The following is a 25749-nucleotide window of genomic DNA, read 5'->3' on the forward strand; positions in this document are numbered from 1 at the left end:
CAAGTGGGTGAGCCGCTGCTGCCCACAGCAGCACCTACTCTGATCCAGGCTCAGGCTGTACTGCCCCCCAGGGGCACCCACTCCCTCAGGTCAGGGCACCAAGGCTGCCTCTGTCCCCATCGCCAGGCTTGAACCGTGGTGCTCTTTGCTGTTCCTGAGACCCCAGCCCCCAGGGAGTGGGAAGATGCTGCAGCCCTTGCTGACTCTGCTCAGGGACATCCCCCCACCCACCTTGCCCTCGGTGAGGCGACTTTCGCTTTCTTTTTGGCAGGAAGAAACCCCTGTGGGAATCCCCGGAGCAGTCCAACGACCAGAGTGAGTCACCCCTTTCTGAGCCAGCAAGAGGCGAGTTTTCAGGACGTTAATGTCACCCGCTTCCAAGCTGGTGGGTGGGGTGGGCTGGCCACTTCCCCATCAGGGCATGCCTCTGAGCCCCTTTGCCCCGAAGGCTTGTCATCCGAATCTTTGTTTTAAAGTGTGTGTGTTGAGAAAGAAAGAGAGAAAATATTCTGAAAACAGTAAAGTGTAAATAAACAAAGGCATTTTCGTGGTAGAATCACTGAGGCAAGTATTGAGATTGACCCGCACGGTGCTGTCCATCCCCGGCCGTCCCTGCCATCAAAGGCGGCAGGTGTCTGACGCGCTCGGGAAATCCCGTGTGGACGGAGGGCGGGCTGCGGTGGCCTGAGGCCGGTGGAGCGAGGGCTCCTTCCCCCGAAGGAGGCAGGGCGCTCACTGCAGCCGGAGCCCCTCGCCACGCCGCGCGGCCTCCGCGGTGCAGCCGGGAGGGGCCGCTCCCTACACCCAGCGCTCTCGGTCAGCGCCTGGGCCTCAGTGACACGCCCTCGACCCTGCCGGGCTCGCGGCGACTCGGTCTCAAGGAAGGCCACGGAGCCCGGCGCCTCTGAGCTCCACCGGCCTGAGCTGCCCCCGCACGCGGGCCCAGGCAGGGCACGCCGACCCCAAGCCGAGTGTGACGCGAGCGGCGCGACGCCCGCGCTTCTGGGGACAGCGCACCCACGCCCGCGGAGCCCGCTACGCAGCCCCCGCCCGTCCCGCCACCGCCCCGGGGCCGCGGCTGCGCCGGGCAGCGACGCCCCCATGACACGAACTCACCGCGCCGCCGTCGGAAGCGCGCAACCCCGACGCACTTAGCCTACGCCCAGGGCATCCCACCTCCTGGGAAATGCGCTCCCCTTGGCCCCTACGGTGTGGGCCCCCCGCACGGAGGCCCTGCTCTGCACGGCTCGGGAGGCGTCCGAGGGACCCGGTCCCGGGCAGGGCTCCGCTGGCGATCGCGCAGGTAGGTCTGGCCGTCGCGCGGACCCCTCAGGGCACGCTCTGCTCGCGAGAGGCGGGAGGGCATTTTAGGCACACACGCCGCGGCAGCGCCGACCAATCGGCGCCCGCTGCGGCTCTTTGCGCGCTCCTGGTAGGCTTTCGCGTCAGGCCGTCAGGGGGCCGGGCCAGCAGCGGGGCAGACCTGGCCAATCGGCGCCCGCTGAGGTCCCCTGTGGGCTCGCCGGTAGGCTCCCGCGTCAGTCCGTCAGGCGTGCTCGGAGCGGGCTGGCGGCGGGCGGGTGGCGGCGGCGGCGGCGGCGGCGGCGGCGGCGGCGGCGGGGCGGGCACTCGGTTCCCGGCGTGAGCGACCGTTGGGTGAGGCAGGCGCGGGCTGTGCCCCGGGCCGGGGGCGGATTGCGGGGTCGGTGTCGGGCTCCGGCGGGGTCGGGGCCGGGGCTGGGGAGGGGTTTGGCCGGGGGCGGGGCCGGGCCGCGGCCAGACTGAGGGGATTTCTCGGAGCGGCCTGGCCGGAAACGAAGTCGGAGCGCGGCCGGCGCCGGAAAGTTCGTGAACGCGGGCGGCCTTCCACCGGGCGGCTCGCGCCTGGGCTGTCGCCCGGGGGTCTCGCCGTGGACCCCGCTCCCAGCATCCGCTCGGCCCGGGCAGCCTTTCTGATCGCTCTCCGCCCCTCGGGGGATCGCTGTCCCCACGCAGCGCTTCCGGTCCAGGGGTCAGGGTCGGGGGGCGCCGCCGACCCCAGGGGCCGCGGCTCCAGGACCCCTTTGGCATCTGGAAGCCCGCTCGGGGGGCTGGGGCGTCCCGTGCGTGCGTGTGTCTGAGCCCGGTTCTCAGCCGTAGGTAGGTGGTGAGGACTGGAAATGGGCCGAAACCCACGGCGACCCCCGGGGCTGCAGAGCTGGGGACCGGGAAAGGAGACAGCTGCCGGGGGAGCCTGGAGCCGGGGCCGCCGGGCACAGAGCTGGCGGCGTTGGCTGGACCGCGCGGCTCCCTGGCTGGACGTGTGGCCGGGCGGCAGAGGCCACACCTGGCCCTGCCACGTTGCTCCTGTCAGCCTCTGGCAGGGGCTGCGTCTCACCTGCGAGGAAGGTGGTGTTTAGTGACTCAAAGTTACTGTTTTTAGGTGGAGGCCCCAACCAACCCAAAATTGGTGTTTGAATTTTGCCCTTTAAAAATACCTTTATCGGAGTATAATTTGCATATCGCAAAATTCACTCTTGGTTCAATTTTAAACAAAAGCCTAAGGGTTGCTTTTCTGAAGGCCTTGTCTGAGCAGTAGAAAGACTGAGTGGCTTTCGGCAGTAGCATCCGGGAGGGACCGCAGGGGCCTAGCCCTCTTGGAGCTGTGCCTGGCCCTGGCCTAGACTCTGGCCCAGGGCCGGGACTCCCAGCCTGGGACAGGTGGGCTGTCCAGAGTAATGGAGCAGATCATGTAGCATGCTAGGTGGCAAGGAGTGCCGGGTGTGGGCTGGGGCTCAGGAAAGGCCTTGATGAGGAGAGCAGTGCCCCCGCCAACTGTGGGCAGGGGGAGATTGTGCCGGCTGCCGTGAGACTGGCAAGCTGGGAGGCCACTGGGGGCTCTGAGGGGAGGAGAGACCCGGTCTTAGTCCTGTGTTCAAGGCCCCTGTGGCTGCTGGAGGACAGTGGGGGACCGGGATGGCCAGGGTGGCAGCAGGGAGGCCAATGCAGTGACTTGGGCCACAGTGGATGGTGGCCTGGGCTTGGCAGCAGCAGTGTGGTCAGACTTTGGATGTTTGGAGAAGGTAGAGCCACCGGGATTTCCTAATGCATTGGAGGTGGGTGTGTGAGAGGAAGAGGAGTCGAAATGTCTGCAGGAATCTGGCCTGAGCTACTAAAGGGGGTGGCACTTCGTGGGCTGAGATGGGGGAGGCGCAGCTCCCGTGGAGCTCTCAGGGGCAGCTGGGGATGCAAGTCTGGGGTCAGGCGAACAGTCAGGTCTAAAGTCGTCCATTTGCAGTTGCCACGTTGAGGGGCTAAGGGATGTTGGGGAAGAGCACGGGGCCCACGGTTGGAGTAGTGGAGACGGGGCTGGTGGTGTGGTCATCTGGGTCCTGGGAGAGAAGGACTGGGAGCAGACCCTGCTGTGTGGCCACACGATCTTGAAAGGGACAGAATTACTGCATCATTATTTGTCAGTAGCCCTGGTTTTTAATAAAGGAAGGTAAATATATTGATTGTATGAATAATTATCAACCAACATTTGTAAGATCGGAGAGGTACTCTCCTGCAACATTTGCTTTTGATAATTTTGTATAAACATTTGTTAGGAGTTCAAGTTGTTACCAGGCTTCTATTTGGTATTATGCTGAGTCTGAAAAAGGTGGGGTTCCATATAAAATTATAATTTTGAAATGGATTTCCAATACTTGGAGGAGAGGTCTCATACTCATGGCTGTGCACAGATTGAAGCTACCGGACATTATCTCAGTGGGCTTGTTAAATAAGTGGGTAAGAACTGGGCGCAACCACGCGAACTCTTATGTGGGTCCCAGTCTTGTGTAAAACAGTGGTGGGCTGTTGTTGGAGACAGGAATTTGAGAAGTTTGGGGTATCCTGGAGTCTGTTTGCCTGTGGGAGAAGTGAGACCACAGGTTGCATCCGAGCATTTGCTGGTAGCAAGGCCACCCCGACAGCAGCCATGTCACACCCGTATCTGATTTGGTGTCATGGTTTGGGCAGTGTTTGACTTTCGTCACAGCTCGCCCTTTTGAGAGTTACTGATGCTACTGAACCGTGTTCACACTCCAGAGTCCGGACGTTGGATCTCAGTTGCCAAGTGACTCCACCTCAGTCAGAGTCTCCGTGATGTCTTTCAGGAACGTCCTCTTCTCCCCTTGGTCCTGCTCTTTCCCCAGGGCGGAGGCACCCAGGCTGGAGCTGGGCACAGGGGGGCATGCAGGCCGGTCCGTCCGCAGCAGAGGGTGCCGCGTGCCTCTCGCTCTCCTATGGAGGGTGTTGGGGTTCTTTTATATTAAAACCTCATGTTGAGCTTGCTCTTTGCCATTGTTATCATGAGACTGGATTATATTTGAGAAATGCGCATGGGTACACCATAATCAGGATTTCACTATATTTTTTAGCTCTTTTGGAATAGAAACTCCATTTTTTTGTTTTGTGTGCAAGTGCTTCGTGTACATACAGGTGTATTCTTGTCTGTGCGCCTGGTTTCTAGTCCCCAGAGTGCCCCATCGTGCCCTTGTAGGCAACACTGGTCTTGCCCAAAGGTAACTGCTCTTCTGACTTTTATTGTCATAGATGCATCTTGCCTGTCCTTGAACTCTGTATAACTGGAATTATTCCTAAATGCTGTTTTGTATCTGGTACAATTGCCCTTTTAACAAAATGTAGCTCTGTTGTATAAAGTTAGTGCATTTACATCTGGAACACATTTTTGGGATTGAATTAAGTATGAAATCAGGGATTATGTCTGTAGGAGGTAACTACTCACACACTCAGATAAGTCACCGCAACTAGATATTCTTTCTGTTTTTAACCACCTAAGCTGATACAGTCGGGATTTTAGAGTAAAACTGATATGGAAGCCTGAAAGGACCAGCGGTGCATTCTATTTCCAGGTTTAATTGCCAATAAAATCTGACCTCTCACACCTCTTACGTGTACGAAAGGCAGGAGCAGCCCAAGCCGCCTGGCCCATGCACCAGGTCTCAGTGTGCGTGTTTGGTGCAGGCAGCCATAGTGGCTAGCTGCGGGAGTCCCCCTGCCTCCACTGTGCCATGGGTAATTAGATGCATAGCCTTGTGCAGGCCACCGAGGGCTCCCAAGCCTAAGCCAGAGGAGGTTGGGATAGATGCCAGATACCGCAGAAGTTTTTTCCCCAAGTTTGAGCAAATTGGGGTACTATGTTAGAGGGTTTAATGAGTTGGTAGGTTTCAGTGTGCTAAAAGTTTTGGCATAGCACTCTTGCATCTTCACGATGGTTTTCATTACGGTTCTTAAAATGTATTTTTGGTTGAGATTGAAATCAAACATGTAAGGAATCCCTTAAGCGCCAAGAACCCCAGTGTGCAGCATGGGCATGGATGGGACCTGGAGGCCTGTGACCGCTGCCTGCTGTGGGGCTGGGGGCGTGATGCCTGGTAAACTTCTCAGACTCACGGGGTTCCTTCACGTTTAGAACAGGAGTAACGATCCCTGTCGATCCCTGTCGTCCCAGCTGCGTCAGGACAGTGCGGTGGCCAGGTGAGGCCACGCCTCCAAGGAGTGGCAGAGGTCAAGGCCCTGCTGGGTTGTGGCCTCTTCCCTCTTTTATCACTGGAGGGAAAAAATACCATTTTTGCAGTTCTTTTATGTCTGACTGGAGTGAAACATTAACGGATTAATAAAATGGACTTATTCTACCACAGAAGCTGTGGCCATTCGGGCCAAAAGTGTTTCTCCAGCAGCCCCCTGCGGTGTTTAGGAGGAATGTCGACGTGAAGGGAATAAAGCCTCGTCTGAGATTTCACAGGACGCTCCTCAGCGGCATTTTGAACAAAGAGAACGATCACCCTAAAGCCCCCACCTCACAGGGATCTTCATTTCTTATTTTACCTTCTTGCCCCGTCTGTATACAGACATGAGCAGTCGCAGAGGTCTGTATGTTTTATGTTCTTTTTGATCTAACATCTTGTACCACATATAAAATAGGGTTCAGACCTAAAGGATGTGGCTTTTTTTTACCAGTGATATTTAAAAGCAGAAAATCCCTCTGTCCAAAGTGGCTTAGAGCAGTGCTTTTAAACTATTAATGGTTCATGAAATCAATTTAGTAGCTTCTGACCAGAGAAAAGAAATACAATAGAAATCTCAGAATGCCTCTCATGAAGAATAGACACAGTTTTATGAACCTTTTATGTACGTGTATGTAGCAAATCACCACATAAGATGAACAACATGGGTGAGGCAGTGAGGAAAACAGAGCGCCGCTGTGTGGCTGTGACAGTGGCATGGGTCGCCTGGTCCTCACAGTTTTGCTTGAAGGGGACAGCAAGGCCCCTGTCTTGGGGCTGTTGCCCAGGCATAGAGCAGTCAGCAGCCGTGCATTCCCTGCGAGACCAATCTCTGCCTCGTGCCTGCTGGTCCCCATCTCCCTGGACTCCCTCCAGGGAATGTCACCAGACACCAGGCCCCTCTGCTTCCTGCTCTGTGTTCTCAGAGCATGCTCCACCCTACTGCCTGGAGCCCACCTGGCAGGAACAAGCCCCCCTTGGGGGTGGGTGGCATGGGGAGTCCCTCCTCTCTGGGACAAACCTGATTTCCTGCTAGATGGCTCCAATTCCTCCTACCTCTTTGCAGGCAGGACCCCTGACTGGGGACAGGGTGTGCCTCAAGCTAGCTGTGGCCTTCAGGCTGCTTTTGGAGGGGGGAGTATGACAGGTGAGCATCAGGTGACAAGTGCCACTTGCAGGCACAGCAAGAAAGCACTGGGTGTTCCAGGTGTGCAGGCCACCCCAGTACCAGGCATGGGGCTGCTGAGAAGCACAGGTCTGCTTGTCTAATTCAAGGCTTTCTCCTGCACCTTGGGGAAGCCTAGGCACCCCCCCCACCCCGCTCGCTCCTTTGTGGGTGACCGTCCAGCCGTGTTTTGGGTCATGTCTGTTCCCATGGGCGTCTGTGACATGGGACATTCCCTGTGCCTGAGTGGAGCTAGCACACATGGACTAACTTCAGCCAGAAGCTTTAAGAGCTTTGTACTCAAGCTTTACTCACACCACTCTTGGAGTTTGGGGTACCAGAGTGTCCCCATTGTGGGCAGCAGAGGACAGGGTGGGACCGGCATGTGGTGGGGAGCTCTGAAGGCCGTGTGCTCAGTCTGAAGCCGTGGGAAATGTGATAGCAAACGGGAGGGATCGCCGTCACCAGGTGGGCCACACTCCCGGTCTAGGGGCTGCTCTGATGTGTGGCCGTCTCCTGGGTGCCGTGTAAGGCCTGAGTGCTAGCGGACGGGCATTTCCTGCCCAGCGGGTTTGTTCAGGTAGGTTTTTGAAGCTATGCACTGTTCTCAAACATACTCATTGTAGGAGGCTCAGGGTAGAAGGGCACAGGGGATTGAGGACCACCGACCCTTAGTGTTAGCGGGAAGGTGGCCTGTTCCCCGAGCTGGGGGTGTGCGCAGCAGGAAGCCGTTGGGTCTGTGCCTCTTGAGAGTGGTGGACCGTGTGTGTGTGGGTGCCAGCCGTGTGACCACCTTGCTGAGCCTTAGCTTCGTGTTAGGAGCAGGAGGTTGGACCAGGTTGTCTCCAGGGCTCCCCAGAGCTCTAGAGTTCTGCTTCCCAGACCCTTGTCCGCAGGTCAGTGGATGGCCTCTCACCGTTGCCTGCTGCACTGCACATCCCCGTGGACTTTGTTTTCTCTTGAGAGGATTGTTCTGGAATCGAAGCATGATGTGCTCTGTGTTCTTCCTTAGGGCTCGGCAGTTCGCGGGGGTCACAGTTCTCATGGCTGCAGCTAGCGTGAGCCCCCCCAGCTCCCTGGACTTGCTGCAGCCTGGCTTCTCCAAGAGCCTCCTGGGGACCAAGCTAGAGGCCAAGTACCTGTGTTCTGCCTGCAGGAACGTCCTGCGGAGGCCCTTCCAGGCCCAGTGTGGCCACCGGTACTGCTCCTTCTGCCTGACCACCATCCTCAGGTGCGTGTGGCCGGCAGGCCCCAGGGGACAGGGGATAGGCGGGTGGTGCTGGCTTTAGAGCCGTGCTGCCTAGCATGGATTTCCCCAGCAGCCTTGGCCCAGGTTAGATGTGCTCGAGGTTAGATAACTCCCTGGGGTTCGGAGGCTTAGCACAAAGAACATGAATTTAATAAAGTAGAAATACTAATTTGAAATACTATTTTGGATATATGGTATTTTAAATACATCATTAAAGTTAATTTCACCTCGTTTTTGGGGTACTAGAAAGTTTAAAGTTAGGCTATAGCTTGCTTTCTGGCTCCTATAGATAGTTAAAGAGGAGCCTGCCCTGTGAGGTGACTGGCCGGTAAGTGTGGTCTGAGAGGCGGGAGGCTCTGTGCCCGTCAGCAGCGGGCTGGTCCCGTAGGGAGAGCGAGCAGTCCCCGTCACTGTGTTTCGGCAGCATTTGTCACTAGGTGGTGAACCCTTCAGAGCGCCTTGTTCATAGGTGGAAGGGGTGACTCGGCTTCAGAGATTCAAACCCTAGATACCCCCTTGCAGGATCCAAATCTTCTCATCTCCTGTATCAATAAATCTTTAAACAGTTGTACAATTAGTATTTGCCTGTTCTAGTTAAAGATGAGAAAGCTTACAGACATGGTGGTGTGGAGCTGTGTTTTTGGTTCTCCGTAGTGGGTTTCACAGTGAGATTTCTTCTTCCTTTTCCCCCCACTAGCTCTGGGCCTCAGAATTGTGCCGCCTGTGTTCACGAGGGCATCTATGAAGAAGGCATTTCTATTTTAGAGAGCAGTTCGGTAAGTGAAATGTCTTGAAGCTGAAAATGTTGAAATGAACAGAAAATGTTTTGTAATTTCCTTTACCAACACTGGTGGGAGAATGAACCTTTAGAAGCTAGAGCTTGCTCCTTAGCAAACTGGATGGTGCTCAGGGTTTGGAAAGGCTGGCACCAAGAGGTGAGTTAGGCCTCAGGGGCCACCTCCGCGTGTAGCGCAGGCGTTGGTTTGGACGAGTGTGCTGCGCCCGTCCCTCCGCTGGACAAGCAGGTGGCTGGGAGGAGGCTTAACCTGAGGGCTGCTCCTCTCCGCAGGCTTTCCCGGACAATGCTGCCCGCAGGGAGGTGGAGAGCCTGCCGGCCGTCTGTCCCAGCGATGGGTGCACCTGGAAGGGGACCCTGAAAGAATATGAGGTAAAGACGGTGTCCTTGCGCTGGCACAGTGGCTGCTTGGGGCCTGAGTGTGGCCTGGCGGCTGAAGCCCAGCAGTCGGGATCGCTCTCCCGCGGCAGGTCTGGCCGTGGCCTGCGCTCTGCTTTCCTGAGAGAGCCTGTCTGAAGGCAGAGATGCAGCCGCCCCTGACAGTCTGTCCATTCAGAAACTCAAGTTGTGCAGAGCACAGCCCCACACTGTGTGCCTCAGTTTCCTTGTCTGTCGGTGGGGTGCAGTCCTCTGCCATCCTGGGGTGGAGGTGAGGGTCGCAGGTGTCCGTGCTGGCGCTGAGAGCGCCGTAGCTGTCTAAGCAGCAGGTTTCCTGGAAACGACGGAACGGCGAGCCCTGCGCTGGAGACTGCCGCTTTCGAGCGTGGTGGGATTTTCTGTTGTGTCTCTTGTGTCCTTTAAGGGATTCTTTCTTCAAATTGTGTTCACATTAGAATTGCACAAATAGTGGGCACATTTGTTCTGTGGTCACAGAAAGGCTTCTGGCCAGTGACAAAGGTAGTGGCCTTTGCGTGACATCGCTGTGGTTTCACTTGGTGTGCCAGGCAGGGTGGGCTGGCATGCCTGCGTCGGCATATTGGGGATTTCATTGTGATCCTCATGTCACCTGTTGGGCATTTGGCAACTAAACCTGCAGTGTAGGGGCGGCCACAGCTGTGCAGGTCACGCAGTCCTTGTCGTCCTCACACGTGCTCTTTGTCCAGGAATGCTCACGGCAGCGTTATTCACAGTGGCCAGGAGGTGGAAACAGCTCGCGTGTCCATTGACGCAGGAGTGGGAAAATAAAATGTGGTCTGTCCACACAGTGGAGTCTTTTTCTGCCCTAAAAAGGAAGGACATTGTGACACATGCTGCAACAGAGATGAACCTTGAAGGCACCATGCTCAGTGAAATAGCCAGTCACAAAAGGGCAAACCCTGCAGGTGTGAGGTCCCTGGAGTCGTCAGATCCACAGCAACAGGAAGGAGAATGGTGGGTGCCAGGTGCTGGGGGAGCAGTTGTTCAGCGGTACAGAGTAATAGGCTGGAGTCTCCAAGTGGGGAGGTGCCTCGACGCCATCCAGTCCGGCATGAGGCCGGTGAGGCTGTGAAGGCTGTTTGCTGGGAACCCCAGCTTTCTTGCGCTTAGGGGAGCTCCCAGCCCAGGGCTGCTGGGGCCCGAAGCCCACAGAGAAGCCTTGTGCCGGGCAGTGGGTTGGGGTTCTGCTGAACTGGACCCTGGGCACTGCCTGTCAGGTTTGGAATTGGGATCCTGAATTACTGGTGGGTTTCTTCTTTCCTGCTCCCTGCCTGTGTGCCTGACCATGCCTCCCTCGTTCTTTTGACCAACTCTCCTTTGTGGTCTTTGGGCCCTAAGTTTTGTTTTGCCAGAAGAGCCGCTTTGGCCACATATGGGGTGAGCAAGGAGACCGCTTTCCTTCCTAGCATGGTAGCCTGGGGCTAGACATGGAGCCACAGCTCTGGGCACTTCCCCAAGTGAAAGGCTTCTGCCTCCTTGGGCAGAGGTGCCGAATGGCCCGAATATTCTAGGCTCCCGAGACACCCGTGGGGCACATGCAGCTTTGGTGGGTAACGTTGTACCCCCTGTGCCCTGCTTAGCCAAAGAGGCCTGCAGCTTGGTTGTTGCTTGGTGCTGTCTGAAAGGGACATGGCCCTCTGGGGAGGTCGCTGGGGTCAGGGTCTCTCCTGGGAGGGTGCCGGGAGCGGGCATGATGTGTGCTGTGCTGCCTTTTGAGGGGACCAGTGAAATAGCGGTCCCCAGCTCTGGGCTGGGCTTCCGGTCTCTGGGGTCTCAGCTGCCTCTAGGCCCGTAATATACAAGGCTGGCGGCTGTGTGGGCCTCTGGCTGAGGGCCAGGGGCTGCAGCCAGCCTGTGGGCTTGGGCACCGTGCGGCCCTACAGGCATGCAGGGTGGAAAGTCCCGGCTGCGCCCTTTGAGAGCCTGGAAAGTCCCTGAGAGGAGTCGGGTTTGGTCATGTGGGGGGCGGGCCCTGCTCTGGGGTAGCTCTGCGGTTGCCTTTGATTTTATTGATAAAACCTCTCACTGGTTGTAAATGTCACGAGCTGGGCCTGAGATCCAGTCCCCTGTGTATGATTGGGGTCCCCCCTCTGCAGAGTGGCCCTGCCTGTCATCTGCCAGGCAGGCACATGCTGGGGGTTTCCTGTGAAAACTGGTACCAATACCAAAGTGTTTTTTTCCTTGATAGTCTGAATTGTTGGAAAAAAGAGGGAAAATCCTGTTAAGCTTTTTCACGTTTTTCCTTTGCAAGGATGCCTGTCTAAGAACGGAATGATTTTAAAACTAAACAATGTTTATGGCGTGTCTGTTAAATGTTAACAGTAAAGCTGAATTTCACGGCCAGCCCTGGAGCTGCAGGTGCTTAGAGGAGGGGCCCTGGGTGGGGGGCGGGATTCGGGAAAACTTTCCGGAGAGGATAAAGTTCAGCCCACATGAGCAGGTAACAGCCAGGTCACGTATGCTCGTCCTCATTGCATGTTCTGCTGAAATTCAAGGTACAGTTGACTGTATTTGCTTAAAACATTTGGTTTGAATTCTGGTTGAACAAATACTGATGTCTTTGAAAGTGTGCGCTGGGTGGGGGAGAAGGCAGCTTTGTTCTGATCACGAGAGGAAGGTTCTGGTACAGAGGCATCTGCTGCTGGGCGGCCTGGGTTCAACCGGGGATTTCAAGCAGAGTGCCAGGAGAGAGGGTATTACTGAAACTCCAGACACGCAGCACGTTTCAGAGCAGAGGCCGCCCGCTGCCCTGGGGCCCTCGCGTACTGCCCCGCAGCACGGACCCACCGGCCTCTCCAGGCTTTCAGCCACACCCCTGGATTTTTCCTTTTCTGGATGAGTTTAAAGCGGATGGAAAATGTCATGTCATTTCATCTGTGAGCATTTCATTGTGCATTACAGAACGGTCTTTTAATTCAGTCTGAGTACCTCAGCTATTTGTGCTTTAGCTCATGTTTGATAGACCATGTTAGTGCTCAAGGCTTCTGTTTGGTTCAGTTTGATCATTGCTGTTACCTGCTCAGGTGGCTGAGGGTGGAGGGGGTCCCCGCTGTCGTCGGGTTCGGGGAGTTGGTTCCTTCAGCAGGTGATGGTCGGGCCTGTGCTGCTGGAGGTCTTGGGGGCTGGGTCCATGTGCCCAGTGGGGTGCCCTTGAGGATTGTCGTGCCTGTGTGAAGGTTCACAAGGACTGTCCCCAGGGAGCTTGCACTGAAGCTGGCCCAGGGGTCCCTGCTGTCGCATACAGTGTGAAGGGGCTTCATGCAGCTCCTGCGTGTCCTGGTCCTGCCCCTGGGGCTGGTCTGGGATGCTGCCCTCTGGGGCCAAGAACGTGTGAGACGCTCCTGTGGGGTCCTACCTGTTGGGAGCCCCGGCGTTGGACCTGATGGGCACTACCAATTCGGCCACTCAGCAGGGTTCTCTTTGGGCTCAGGCATGAGGTCAGGTGACAGGCTGGGCCTGCTCTGGGAGGCATGTGGTGTGGGGTGCTCTGAGGCGGTGTGGGCACTACCTGGACACCACCTCTCCATGCAGGTGCTCTCTGTCGTTCCCAGAACGGACAGGCCCTGGGAGTGTGGGTGTGCCTCTGCGGAGCCGTTAGGGCCCACAGAGACACAGCGCCTTGTGCTGGCTGGGGCTTGAGAAGCCCTGAAGGCCCAGCCCCTTTGACCTGAGGCGGCTTTGGCGGTCTGTCATGGACCCCATGCTGTCTCAGCTTGGGGCCCTCAATGCTCAGGCCACAGCAACGTGACAGGGCCTGACCGAGCCCTTCAAGGACTTGGAGGGAAGGTGGGAAAGCCAGGGAAGCTGCTGCGTAACAGCAGGAAGAGGAGGGGCAGGTCCAGGGGAGGGGAGAGAGGGCTGGGCCTGGACCTGCTTGCAGGGCACTGTCCTGGGAAAGTGGCCTCTCCTGGGAGCCCCACAGCTGCTGCCCCGCAGACAAGAAACCCACCCGCTTCCCAGATCCTGAAAGGGGGTTCCTCACCCCCCATAGCAACTTTTCCTGAGTCGTCTGGGGGACCCTGAGCTGCAGCCCTGTGGGAAGGGCCCTGCAGGCGGGTCCGCTCCTGCTTGGGTGCCCTCGCATCTCCCAGGACCCTTCCTCTCTTAGCTTGTCTTCCTCTTTCCTTGTCATCCTCTCCTGTCGCTGGGTTGTGCCCTCGGCACAGAAAACACGCGCTAGTGTCTCCTGTCTCAAACTTAACGCTGTGCGCAGCGAGATAAGCCAGGCTAATGGGATTCCACTCACAGGAGGGCCCCAGAGTCCTCAGACCCGTGGAGACAGCGGGAGGGGTGGAGAGCGTTTCCTGGGGACAGAGCGGCGGGTCGGGAAGGTGGAAAGTTCTGTGGGTGGAGGGGGTGACGGCTGCACAGCAGTGGGAAAGTGCTCAGTGCTGCTGAGCTGTGCACTTCGAAGTGGTGAAGATGGTAAATTTTATGTATATTTTATCACAAAAGAAACTTAGCCAACAAATCTTGTTCAGCGCCTTTCTTTGTCCCCTTCGCAGCTCGCTTGTCTTGAAAGACTTGTTGCAGTTCAGTGTCTGCCTCATTGGCCTCCCGCAGAGGCTAGTCAGGACCCAGGGGCTGACCTCATCCCTCCTGTGGCCTGGGCCGGAGGCCTGGGGGTCATCCTCGACTTCTCTCTGTTCTTGTCGGCAGCACGCTCCGTCAGCAGACCCACCTGGCTCCCCGAACACATCCGGGATCCAGCCCTCTCTCCCCCTCCCCTGGGCCTGCCCCTCGTTCTTCCTGCTGTTACTGCAGCGGCTTAACGACCTTCCCTTGAGGTCCTTGAAGGGTTCAGTCAGGCCTTGTCACCTTGCTGTGGAGACCCTGCGCCGTTGGGCATTGTCTTCAAGGTGGTCTACGAGGCCATGCCCGGGGTGGCAGCAGGCCTGAGCGGTGGCTGGCTTCCGCTGCTGGGTCCTGGGCTCCTGACCCAGCGGGATGAGCAGGCAACAGCGCGCCTTTCCCTCCACGTTTCCGCGCCGCCCTTGCTCTCCCTGGGGTCCTCCACGGGCCCCTCCTTGCCGCGCCAGGTTCCTGCTTCCCTAGACCGTGCCTGTGGCGCCTCCCCTGGCCCTGCCTCCCCCACCATCTCTCGTCTCACTGGCTGAGGCGTTCCTGCGTCAGTGGCCACCGGGTCTTCAGTTCAGGGGGGCGGTGGCTCTCAGCATTGGGGCGAGTGGGCTGCCGAGGGGCCTAGCCCTGCAGCCACCTCCTCATGGCATAGGGCCTTTCCGACGGACGGCCTGTGCCCAGGCCAGGGTGGGCGGCCAGGCCCACAGGCCTCCCTCGCTGTCTCCTTGTCTCCCATCTGCACCTCTGCCCCTTCACACCCGCCCCCGTAATGACAGCAGGCCCAGGGCTGGCAAGATCATGCCCCAGCACGGACCACGTTTTGCTTTTGGTCTAAAGAGGTGCCTTCTCAATGAGGAGCTGGTGTGAGTGGTGGGGACATGCCATCACCGGGCAGGGGTCATGTACTTGGCTTTTTCAGCGGTGGTGGGAGCTGGGCGACCCTGGGGGTGGTGAGCCACCCCCTGAGAGACCAGTTGCAACTGCTCATCTCCTTGGCTCAGTCTGGAGCACGGAGGGGGAGAGAACACACCACCTTCCCCTCCTGCCGTCTGGCCTGTGGGAGCCCTGGCAGCTGTCTGCACAGGGCAGCCCCGGGGGGCTGGCTTGCTACCCACAGGCACCGGCAGGCGGACCCTGAGCCACCTCGACACAGGTGGTGCCCGTATAGTTCCGCAAGCTCTGTTGATCCCTTCCCCTTTTGTTGCCAGAGCTGCCACGAAGGCCGCTGCCCGCTCATGCTGACCGAGTGCCCCGCGTGCAAAGGCCTGGTCCGCCTTGGTGACAAGGAGCGCCACTCAGAGCACGAGTGTCCAGAGAGGAGCCTGAGCTGCCGGCACTGCCGCGCACCCTGCCTTGGGGCAGACGCGAAGGTGTGTGGGGCGCGGAATGGCCTGTGCGGCTGTGGCTGCACCGGGACGGGCTGGCTTGGCTTCTTCGCGATTGTCTCTGCGGGCCTCGGCCCTCTCCCCTCTCCCCGAAGCCGAGAGAGGAACTAGGCATGGGTGTGAAGTCAACACCAAGTACTTTCCCAAGTGTGTTTGTTGTAGAAAAGCTGGAACACGCCCAGGTAGAGAGTGGCAGCAGGCACTGCGTCACCTCGCTCCGTGTGGGCCTCACAGCTGGAGAGGCCTGGGCACCGCAGCCCCGACTGCCATTCGACAAGCCCGCCCTTGTGGCGTTTCCTCCCAGATGGCTCAGAGCTCGTCTCTACGGCTCACAGAGCTGCGCTGCGCTGTTCCTGCTGTAACTGCTCTCTGTCACTCGCTCGCTCGCTGTGTCCACGGTCCCGTGTCTGTGTCTTTCCTGTTTATTGAGTCACGATCCAGACAAGGTCCCTCTCTGTGTTTTGTCGAAATGTCCCTGGGGTCTCTTCGTCTTTACTAGTTCTCCGTGGGCGTCTTTTCTTCCTGGGACGTTCGTCCTTCAGGGTTCCCGCCGCTGCGTTTTGCTGACGTGTCCCGGCGTCAGGGAGGTGCCCCTCTGCCCCTGCTTCCCGTGGGCTGTCAGCCGCACGGGCCTGGCCAGCGCTGTCTGGGGCGGGCGGGCAGCCCACAGCAGCATGCCAGGCCCCTCTTGGAGGTGCCCTGTGCTCGGCCAGCCCAGTCCGTCTGTCAGAAAGTGCCGCTAGCGTCGCACCTCTGGCCAGAGCAGCCATTCTCCATCCTCGTGCAGGCCCGTCATTTCAGTTGGGGTTGCAGAATGCTGATGCTCTCCTTTCAGACCATCTCTAGTGACTTTGTCTTCCTCCTGTTGCCCTGGAGGCCAGCAGGACACAGAAGAAAGTTTTAAAATCTCTTGACACTCCTGGGTGGTGCCTGCAGGATCCCGCACAGGGTGGAGGGTGACCCGAGCATTCCCGTGGCCACTTGGGCGCTGGCCACAGCCTGAGCGTTGTGCACATCCGCTCTCTGCCCCACTCACCACTCTGGCTGTCGCCCATACTGACGCTTCTGACCGCTTTTCTCTAAGGCTCACCAGGAAGTCTGCCCCAAGTTCCCCCTGACCTGTGACGGCTGCGGCAAGAAGAAGATCTCTCGGGAGAAGGTAAGTTGTTCCTCACGCCTTCTGAGGGCTACAAGGTCAGGGCCCGAGTGTTGGCAGTGAGGGTCCCTCACTGCATGGTGTGGGGGAGGATTAGGACCTGTGTGCAAAGGCTCAGGGTGCTGTGAAGTGTCAGGGTGGCAAACGCGCTCCCGTGTGACGGCCACTCTCCTGAGTGTGCCAGTGGCTAAGTCTAGAACCCCTTTCTTTATCCTCAAGTATATGTTGTTACTTACTTTTGGGCAAGCCACTTTCTAATTATTCTGCAAATAAAACATTAAAGTTGTCATTACCCTCCATGTGCTGTTTATGAGAAATGTTGGTATTGACCTCGAAGCTTGGTATTTGCAGCAGGTGCTTTGGGTGTGGAGGTGGGGACCTCAGGCATCACAATACAAGCGACCTGGCAACGCGGCCCAGCTTGTGAGGGCGTGTGCCGCACGGGTTACATGCAGACGCTGTGCCATTTCATGGGGGCCAGCGTCCCTTCCAGGAGGATTTTGGTACCTGCAGGAGGTCCTGGACCCAATCCCCAGCGATGCTGAGAGCAGTTGTGATTCGTGTCTCAGACTGTGGACTTGATTGAACACATTTGCTTCAGGTTCACCTGCATTCCTCTTGCAGGGAAGCCTCAGGCCATGACTCGCCCTGGTGGTGGCTTTGGGCTTTTGATGGTCTGGAGGGGCACTGTTCAAGGTTTTTCTGTTATTGTTTCTGGAAACAGATTGGTAGTTAAGCCCTTGTCCCCGTTCCCAGGTGTAGAGGAAATCATGGGCTTCATTCTGGTATTTGTAGGTTTGATTTTCTCACGTTTAAAGCTCTGATAGACTCGCCACGCCGCCTGGGAGAGGGAGGAGAGACTTGCGTTTAGTTCTGTCCCTCTGGCTGTTTCCTCGTCCTTACAGGGGCTGTTAAAATGTTAGTCTTTTTCCCCTTCACTGATCTGAGATGCTGCCTCCATCATGTACCAACACCTGTGTGCGGCCGGCCCGTCTGGATGTTGTGTTCTGATTCGCAGTCTGTGTCCCGCACCGCCACACGCTAAGCGAGTGGTGGGCGTTTGACTGTGGGGGAGGCCAGCCTCTCCTCGTGTGAGGTGACACCAAGGCCCTGGGGCCTCCACCCTGCACATCCTAGAGACGGTGGTAGAGACGGGTGCTGCTTTCGGGGACATTGCAGGCACCCGAGACACTCGCCCACCCCAGTTACAGGCAAGCGCGTGTGCACTCGTGTATTTGTGTGTGTGTGCGCGCGTGTGTGTGTGTGTGTGCGCGCGTGCGTGTGAGCATGCAGCTTTGGAAATGGGCTTCAGGTTTATTCAGCGTGATGATGAGGAGGCCAACAGCACGGGTCTAACAGCCCTCTGTGTAAAGTCTGGCTTGGTCAGTGCAGAGGTGGTGAGTGTGCCAGAACAAACGTGACTTGTGTCATTGTCCTCTTGCAGTTCCAGGACCACGTCAAGACCTGTGGCAAGTGTCGAGTCCCCTGCAGGTTCCACACCGTCGGCTGCCTGGAGATGGTGAGTTGAGGGCTGGCAGTGAGGTCTTGGAGCTGGCAGGCCACCCCTATCCCAAACATGGTCTCCACTCAGCATCCAGCCCAGCTCTGCGAGGTTTCCTTCCCAACATCCCTGGCAGCGCCTCCTCCTGCCCCGGGTGTCTGAATGTCCTAGGCACAGTCCCAGGCCACCACCCACTGCCACCCACTCCCATCCACTCCCATCCTTTCAGTGGTTTCATAGTGCCCCTGGCTTTGACCAGCACCGTCCCTGAGAAGGCCCAGACGTGAGTATCCACCTGTGGCCTTGAGCCTCCCCAGATGTCAGGTAGACATCTCAGACTTACCGCAGCCTTGACCACCCCACAGCTGCTGTCCCTGTGCCCCCCGCCTTGTCCTCCCAGCTCACCAAAAAGAGAGCCATCCAATTCTGATTTGCAGTCCGTATCCTGCACCACCACACGCTAAGCAAGTGGTGGGCATTTGACTCTGGGGGAGGCCAGCCTCTTCTTGTGCAAGGTGACACCAAGGCCCTGGGGCCTCCACCCTGCACATCCTAGAGACGGTGGTAGAGCCGGGGGCTGCTAACCCTTGGCTCTAGCCAAAGCCCCTGGCACTGGGCAGTCATCCGTTCCCTCCCCCTGTCTCACACACTTGTCCAGTCTGACCGGGAGCCTTGACCGTCTTCAAGTGGCACCTAGCCCGCCCCCGCATCACTGCCCTGCCCTGGACACAGGACTCCAGGGCTCACCTGCCTCCCTGTCAGCTCCTGCTTGCTCTGTTTTGTTTACACGTGGAGATCAGACCACAGCACTTCCTGCAGGAGAACCTTTTTGTGGCTTCTGCCTTCACACCTCACCAGTGATTTAAGAATCTCATCCCCGCCCCCTCCCCCTCCCCCTGCAGCCTCTGACCTCACCTCTGCCGCCTCCTCTCTGCCCTGGTCGTTGGCCTGGCCGTCTTTGAGCAGCCCTGCTGTTCTAGCCCAGGCACGTCGCACACCAGTCAGGTGTGCAGGCCTCTGTCCTTGTGGACCTCATCCCAGCCATGCAGACCACCCCACCCCAAGTCAGCACTCGGTGTCCTTGTTCCTTGTCCATCTTGCCCCCTGCAGCCAGTGCCCCTTGAGGTCAGGACCCTGCTGTGTCCCCTTGAGGGTCACTGGGCCTGGAGACAGCCCCAGCCCAAGTGGTGGACCCTCCCCTGGCCGGCCGAGGGGCTGGGCACAGGGCAGCCCGCCAGGCAGGCACCTCCCCTGCTGTGAAGACAGGGACCCTTTACTGCGTCTGTAGTGAGGAGGCTCTGGTGGTGGTCTTACTTGGTGACTTCATTATATATAACTTTAGCTATTTTATTTTTGTTTTTTTCCTAATAACGGTAAAGGGGACCGTACCTGCCTCCATTTCCCTCGTCTGTGTTGGGTGGTCTCCTGCTTTGTGTGCTGTGGGTCGTCTGTTCCCTGCTCAGACCTGGCATCTGCCACCTTAGGCAGCCTAGGTCCCCTGAGCAAGATGAAGTTTTAGAGACCACCGCCTGGGCCAGTGGTGCTCACTGCTGCCGCCCTGGTCCTTGTGTCTGGGCCTTCTTAGTGGTCAGAAAGAAGATAAAATGCACCAGGAGTCTGTGCTGATACTCCCGTTCAAGCTGAAGACATTTGTGTTGACTTTGCTGATCTCCCCCCGCTGGGCAGACCCGGTCCCAGGCTCAGCCACAGTTTGCTCATTCCACGTCACACGTCACAGTCCCAGCAGCGTCCCTGCTTGGAAAGGACATTAGTGTTCTCCTGTCCAGCTCTTGTCTTTGCATGCCCTCTGCTCTCTAACTGGGTACACATGTGTTAATAGATCTGTTTCTTTTAACTTTAATTTTTCTAGTGTCTTTAATATTTTTAAATTTTGTTGCAGAAGTTTGAAAATTATTTAGTAGCAAATTGAGCTCTGTAGAGTATGGTATATCTAAGGAAGCCTGGCTTCTACCCCGTGCCTGATTTTCACCTTACCCCTGTGAGCAACTTATGAAAAATGGTGTTTTTTCCTTTTTGTTTTAAATAAAAGCAAGTGAGTTATACATGAAGGTTAATATTTTTTAAACATACTTGACTTTCAGACAGTGACAAATGCTGTCATGTAAACAAGAAGGGAAAATCCCTAAGGCCAAGCCATGGGCAGGTCCTGGGCATTCCTGTGCTCTGACCTCTGTCCCAGGTCGGAGCTGACTGGTGCCAGCGGCGTCCCTGCCCTGTGTCCGCAGGTGGAGAGAGAAAAGCAGCAGGAGCACGAGGCACAGTGGCTGCAGGGGCACCTGGCCATGCTGCTGAGCTCCGTCCTGGAGGCAAAGCCCCTCTCGGGAGACCAGAGCCAGGTGGGGTCGGAGCTCCTGCAGAGGTGTGAGGTGCTGGAGAGGAAGACGGCCACCTTTGAGAACATCGTCTGTGTCCTGAACCGGGAGGTGGAGAGGGTGGCCATGACGGCCGAGGCCTGCAGCAGGCAGCACCGGCTGGACCAAGACAAGATCGAAGCCCTGAGTAATAAGGTCTGCACGTCGGGGGAGGGCAGCGTTGTCTGTGCCCCGGCAGGTTCTAGCAGGTCAGGAGCTCCAGCCTGGACAGTAGGACTCCGTTTGCAAGCCCCTGTCCAGGATGGTTTCTCCCAGAGGCTTTGGCCTCCTTGGTTTCTGAGCCCCATTCTCTGAGGGACCCAACTGCAGGGTCATGAAGGCCACAGGCTGCAGCCTCTTCTCTCCAGCCGGGAGGGCAGAGTTAACGATGGCACGTGCCTGGCGCGGTTTGGCTCCTGAGTGTGTTTCTGGCCAGGAGCCTTCTGTGTGGACTTGGAGCTCCCACCTCACATCAGGCGGGGGTAGGGTCCCATGGGGAGGGACAGCCTTGACAGGAGCCTCCCCGGGGTACCCCAGGAGCCCTGGGGATGCCGTCCTGCTGGAGACCGGTGGCTGTGGGAGGCAGGGCGCAGTGCCCGCTCCCTTCCTGTGATGGGAAGGTGGTCTTGCTGCCTGGCAGGTGCAGCAGCTAGAGAGGAGCATCGGCCTCAAGGACTTGGCAATGGCTGACCTGGAGCAGAAGGTCCTGGAGATGGAGGCGTCCACCTATGACGGGGTCTTCATCTGGAAGATCTCAGACTTCGCCAGGAAGCGCCAAGAAGCTGTGGCTGGGCGCACACCGGCCATATTCTCCCCAGGTGTGGTTTTAGAACTCCTGCCCCTGACCACTGCTACTTTCCTGGGTACCCCGGGTCCCCTCACCTCAGCAGCCACGTGGAATGGCTCCCAAGGGCAGGGCTGGGACGTCCTCAGCCGACCCAGGAGCATCTGCACCTCCCTGAGGGGCGAGTCAGGCAGCTGAGATGTGGGTCAGGCGGTGTGTCCCCTTGGTCGGGAGCTGGGGGTGTCAGGCTGGCTGTCCTCCCCACGTCCCTGCCCTCTGGTTTGCTCCTTGTCACCACACACATGCGGCAGGAGGCAGAGGATGGCGCTCGGGTGTCAGGGCTGAGTAGTCCGACTCTCCTCCGCTTCCCCCACCAGTTCAGCTTCCAGCTTTTGCTGCAGGCAGCCCTGTGGGCGTGTCTTTCATGCTCCCTTTTCTTCACTCCCAATTGTGGGGTCTCCTGAGGGGCCTTCCTGGGGTCTCCTCTGGAAGGCAGTGCTGGAGGGGGCAGGGCAGGGCTGCTGAGCTGCAGGCTTCTGCCAGGACCTCTCAGCACGGCAGAGGCAGCCCCTCGAGGTCCTCTGGGACCTCCTGATGGCCGAGCCACTGTCTGTGTCCCTGCTCAGGTGCTTCATAGACTTGCGCCACGGGGGTCAGAACACGCCTCGTGTGTACACTGTTTCCTTCACGTTCACCTGCTGCTGAGGTGTGGGCTGCTCTGCTGTGTGAATTTAACCTGGCTCTGCCAGGTAAGTCCCTGAGTGCCAGGGACTGCCTTGCTGTGCTGCGTCATTCCAGGCGAGGGAGACCCAGGCGGCATCTGGACAGGGCACCTCCTGTGCAGAGGCCACCATCCTCTGTGGGGCATGTCCTGACTGTCTTCAGCAGGGGCCTGATACGAACAAAAATCACACATTCTTACTCGTTCTTCTTTCTTTCGTGAGTTGAGATGGAAAACACAAAAGTTTGTTGTAGGGAAAACTTGAGAGCACACTTTTTCTGGTGGCGTCACTCCTGTGCAGATGGGCTGGTCCAGCAGAATTGTCCCTGCTGTGATTCGGGTTCCTGGGAGCTCTGAGAGAGAGCGAGGTTAAGGGTCAGTGGCCAGAGGCCCAGCCATGGTGACATTCTTCGCAGGAGCCGTGCTTGGGCGAGAGGCCTGTTTGCGTTCAGTGTCTGCTTTAGGTGACGCTGGTGAGCCAGGCTTGCACGTTGGATGAGGAGAGTGGCCGGGAGGCTCCCCTGCTGGGGGCACCGGGCAGGACGGAGCTATCAGGATCACCGTCTGTAGATTTTCTTTGCACATACTATATCCAGTGCCTTAAAACACAGCCTCAACCATGTTACGGCTGTTGCTCATTTTCTGTCCTCGCTGGGGATGAGGGGCGTCCGTTGACTCTGCTGTTCTGGGTTTCACCCCAGCTTGTGCCTTTTCCAAGGCAGACGTGGCTCCAACCCACAGCCCCAGGCCAGCCTGGGCTCCCTCCGCGGCTTTGCCCGGCCACCGTTGGGTGGTTCTCACCTTGTGCACCACCTGCCCCAAACTCAGTTGTTTCATGCATTGCCAGTTTGGGGGCTACATTTGGGGTTCTTAAAAATGCTATTTCTAATTACTGTGCTTTTTGAGAGAGAAATTTGTTTTCATTAGCAACTAACGCTACACAGTTTGAGAAAAAAATGCTATCTTTGTATCGCCAGAACCTGACTATTTCCGTGTGTTTCTGTTCCCCGGGGAGGGCAGCCAGGTGGAGAGAGCCACTCCCTGCCCTGCCTTTGAGGGGGGTGGCTCACTGGCGCCTCTCCTGCTCCCCAGCCTTCTATACCAGCAGGTACGGCTACAAGATGTGTCTGCGCATCTACCTGAATGGAGATGGCACCGGGCGAGGGACACACCTGTCTCTCTTCTTCGTGGTGATGAAAGGCCCGAACGACGCCCTCCTGCGGTGGCCCTTTAACCAGAAGGTGCGAGGGGCCTGTGGGCTTCCCTGAGGGCAGCAGTTGGGCGGCCCGGGGCCGTGCAACTTCTGTGTGGCGAGGGTGTCTGGGACAGGGTCGCTCAGGCCTGCTGGACCCTGGTGTCTGCAACAGGCGCGGCCTGTGGCACTGCCACCGCCAGGACCAGCAGTTTGGAAACACTGCCTTGGAGAATGTGTTTCAAAGAAAGGGGTACAACTCCTGAGCCCTCTTTATCTGAAGTATAATTCAGTATTTTGAAAACCAGAATCTATTTTTGGTGGAGGACTGGAAGATCCAGAGACTAGGTTGGAACGCGGTCCCTTCCCTTCCGCACCCTGGGTCTTGGCCCTGCCACGGCCCGTCCCTCCGTCCCTGTAGCCAGGGGAGGAGGCAGAGCAGAGTGGGTGGCGTGGGCGGTGGGACCCGCGTCTGTCCTGGGCTCGGGGTTCCCAGGCCTGACAGAGGCAGTCTCAGGTTCTCCCCGAAAAGGGATTTTCCTCTAGGGTAGGCATTCGGTGCTTCATGATCTCTGGCAAGAAAATGTTTCTGTCAGGTTATCAGATGAATATTATGAAAAAGCGCAAGATAACACAAATTCAGAAGTGCCAAGCCTCGGCTAAGAGTCCAGATGTCAGTGACCAGAAAATGCCAGCACGGCAGGTTCTGCAGGCGAGACGCTCGGCGCACCATGGCTGATGTGCCGGGCACTCCCTCCCCGCAGTCTCGGCCTCTGCTCTGGGCCTGGGGTGGGCACGTGTGTGGCTGTGTGTGTCCAGACCCCTGGGAGCAGGGCTCGGGCACTCACGGACCATGTCCCTTCCTGGGGCTGTCCCTCCAGGTGACCTTAATGCTGCTGGACCAGAACAACCGGGAGCACGTCATTGACGCCTTCAGGCCGGACGTGACCTCGTCCTCTTTTCAGAGGCCAGTCAACGACATGAACATCGCCAGCGGCTGCCCCCTCTTCTGCCCCATCTCCAAGATGGAGGCCAAGAACCCCTACGTGCGGGACGATGCCATCTTCATCAAGGCCATCGTGGACCTGACGGGGCTCTAGCCGCCACCCACCAAAGGCCGGGGCAGCCAGGCACAGCCGGCTCAGTGAGGGGCTGCCACGCTGGGCCAGGGCCTCACCGCACAAGGGTGGGTGGGGGCCAGGCTTGGGCACCTGGGAGGGTGTCACCCTAAGCCCAGGTCAGCGTCACACAAGGAAGGCGTCGCTAGCCAGTCCTCAGGTCTCTGACTGCGTGGAGGGACCCGGGAGATGGGCACAGCCCAAGGCCCTGGTGGGATCGGCGAGGATCCTGAAGCGCTCCTGGCGGAAACCACCCTTGCTGTCTGTCCTGTACAGGAGGGAGGGGCCCTGGGGGGCTGCTCCGAGGGGAGTGCGTTCTAGCAAGGGCTTCGGAGCAGGGCACGCGGAGCAGGAGTGTGGCGGGCCCCCTCGTGTTCAGGAGGTGGGGCTGCCCCAGTCTGTCCACAGGGCAAGGAGCGCCAGGCTGCTCGGCTCTGCCCTCTGGCCCCTGAGGGAAGGGAGCGTTGTTAGACCTCTGGGTCCTTGTCTGGACAGAGCTCTCGCCTGTGCTGGCTTGGCCGGGCCAGCGGGCAGGACAGGGTGCTGGTCCCGCGCAGTCCAGCCCCGCCGGGCGATGTGTGTTAGCTGCACCATCTGGCTGAGAAGTCGCCATTAAACTGTTGAGATCTCTGTGGGGAGTGGCGTCCATTTGGCTCTAGGTTGCCTGCAGCTTCCAGCCTTGGCAGTGGTGACTCCCTGGGGGCCCTGTGGCTCCCTCCCCTCAGGGGGCCTGGCCCTTGCCCACTTCTCCAGCCAGCCACAGGCCTCCCAGGGGCTGCTGTGAGAGGAAGGCCACATGCGTGCCACCCCACCCTGCCCAAACTCCCAGCGGACCAGTGGGGTGAGCACGGTCCCCAGGCACGTGGCCTGCCACGGTGTGTGCTCTCGGGACGGCAGGTGGGGGGCCTGCTGCGCTGCCGGGCCTGTCGGGGCATCCTTATTAGGGGGTCTGTGAAAAGCCTGACTTTCCCCTGACGTCCTTACTCTCTTCTGTAATTTGAGAAGTTAGCACAATGGAAAACCACCGAAAGCAACAGCCCAAGCACCAGGACCACCGTGCACACGTTTGCCCTGCGCACATGTGCGCTGTCATGGAAACGGGAGCGTGGCGGGTCGGCCCCTCTGTTCCCTCTGCAGCCCGGCACCTTAGCTCTCCGGGGCAGCTTGCCACAAGTCATGTGCCTGTTCTACCTGGGGTTTAAAATTCTGTTTCTGTACCTTTGTGTGTCCACAGATAAGAGCACTGCACTTTAAAAACACAGAAACCAGGTACTGAATTGTCCTCAGGTAGCTGTTTTCTACTCCACCCTCAGGTCGTGCTGCTGTGTGGGGTCCCAGGGAGAATGCGCCCCAGTTCCGTGCTCCTCTGGAGCTCTGTTTTTGGTTGCCGGGGGGGGGGGGGGGGGGGGGGGCGGACAGTGGCACAGAGCTGCTCTCCGGCTTTGGCTGGCCTGGAGGAAGAGCTGAAGGGTCGAGAGTCCCTGCCTTGCTTAGCGGTTGCCAGCTTGCTCTGCAGAGCACTAGGGGAGGTTCCCATGGCCTCCCGTCCCTCCCGGCGCTTCACATTGTTGGGCTTTGCCTACTGTGTGTGGGAGATAGCGTGTCATTGTGACTCGTGTATCTCTGGTGACTCGGTGGGGTTGGTCATCTTTATCAGTTTTATTGCTCATTCAGAATCTCTAACGTGAATTGCCCATTTGTCTCTCTCTTTTTTTTTTTTTTTTTGGAGACGGGATCTCACTCTTGCCCAGGCTGGAGTGCAG

General features: G+C 58.1%; 1 protein-coding gene across 4 annotated transcripts; it reads left to right on the plus strand.

Moving 5' to 3' along the window:
- The first annotated feature begins 1626 nt into the window (after positions 1–1626).
- On the plus strand, positions 1627–24616 carry TRAF2 (TNF receptor associated factor 2). Of its 4 annotated transcripts, none has more exons than XM_069477123.1 (11): positions 1627–1656; positions 7727–7945; positions 8661–8739; positions 9033–9131; positions 14966–15127; positions 16227–16301; positions 17743–17817; positions 20046–20327; positions 20812–20989; positions 22769–22917; positions 23750–24616. In XM_069477123.1, exons 2-11 carry the CDS (start codon positions 7758–7760, stop codon positions 23966–23968), a joined length of 1506 nt encoding a protein of 501 aa, XP_069333224.1. In that variant the 5' UTR covers positions 1627–1656; positions 7727–7757; the 3' UTR covers positions 23969–24616. The 4 variants fall into 4 exon arrangements, with proteins under 4 accessions (XP_069333224.1, XP_069333222.1, XP_069333223.1 ...); XM_069477121.1 differs by lacking the exon at positions 1627–1656 and adding an exon at positions 1781–5912; XM_069477122.1 differs by lacking the exon at positions 1627–1656 and adding an exon at positions 1781–2139.
- The last annotated feature ends 1133 nt before the right edge of the window (positions 24617–25749 follow it).

Source organism: Eulemur rufifrons, chromosome 7 (genome assembly GCF_041146395.1).
Source record: "Eulemur rufifrons isolate Redbay chromosome 7, OSU_ERuf_1, whole genome shotgun sequence".
Classification (NCBI taxonomy): Eukaryota; Metazoa; Chordata; class Mammalia; order Primates; family Lemuridae; genus Eulemur; species Eulemur rufifrons.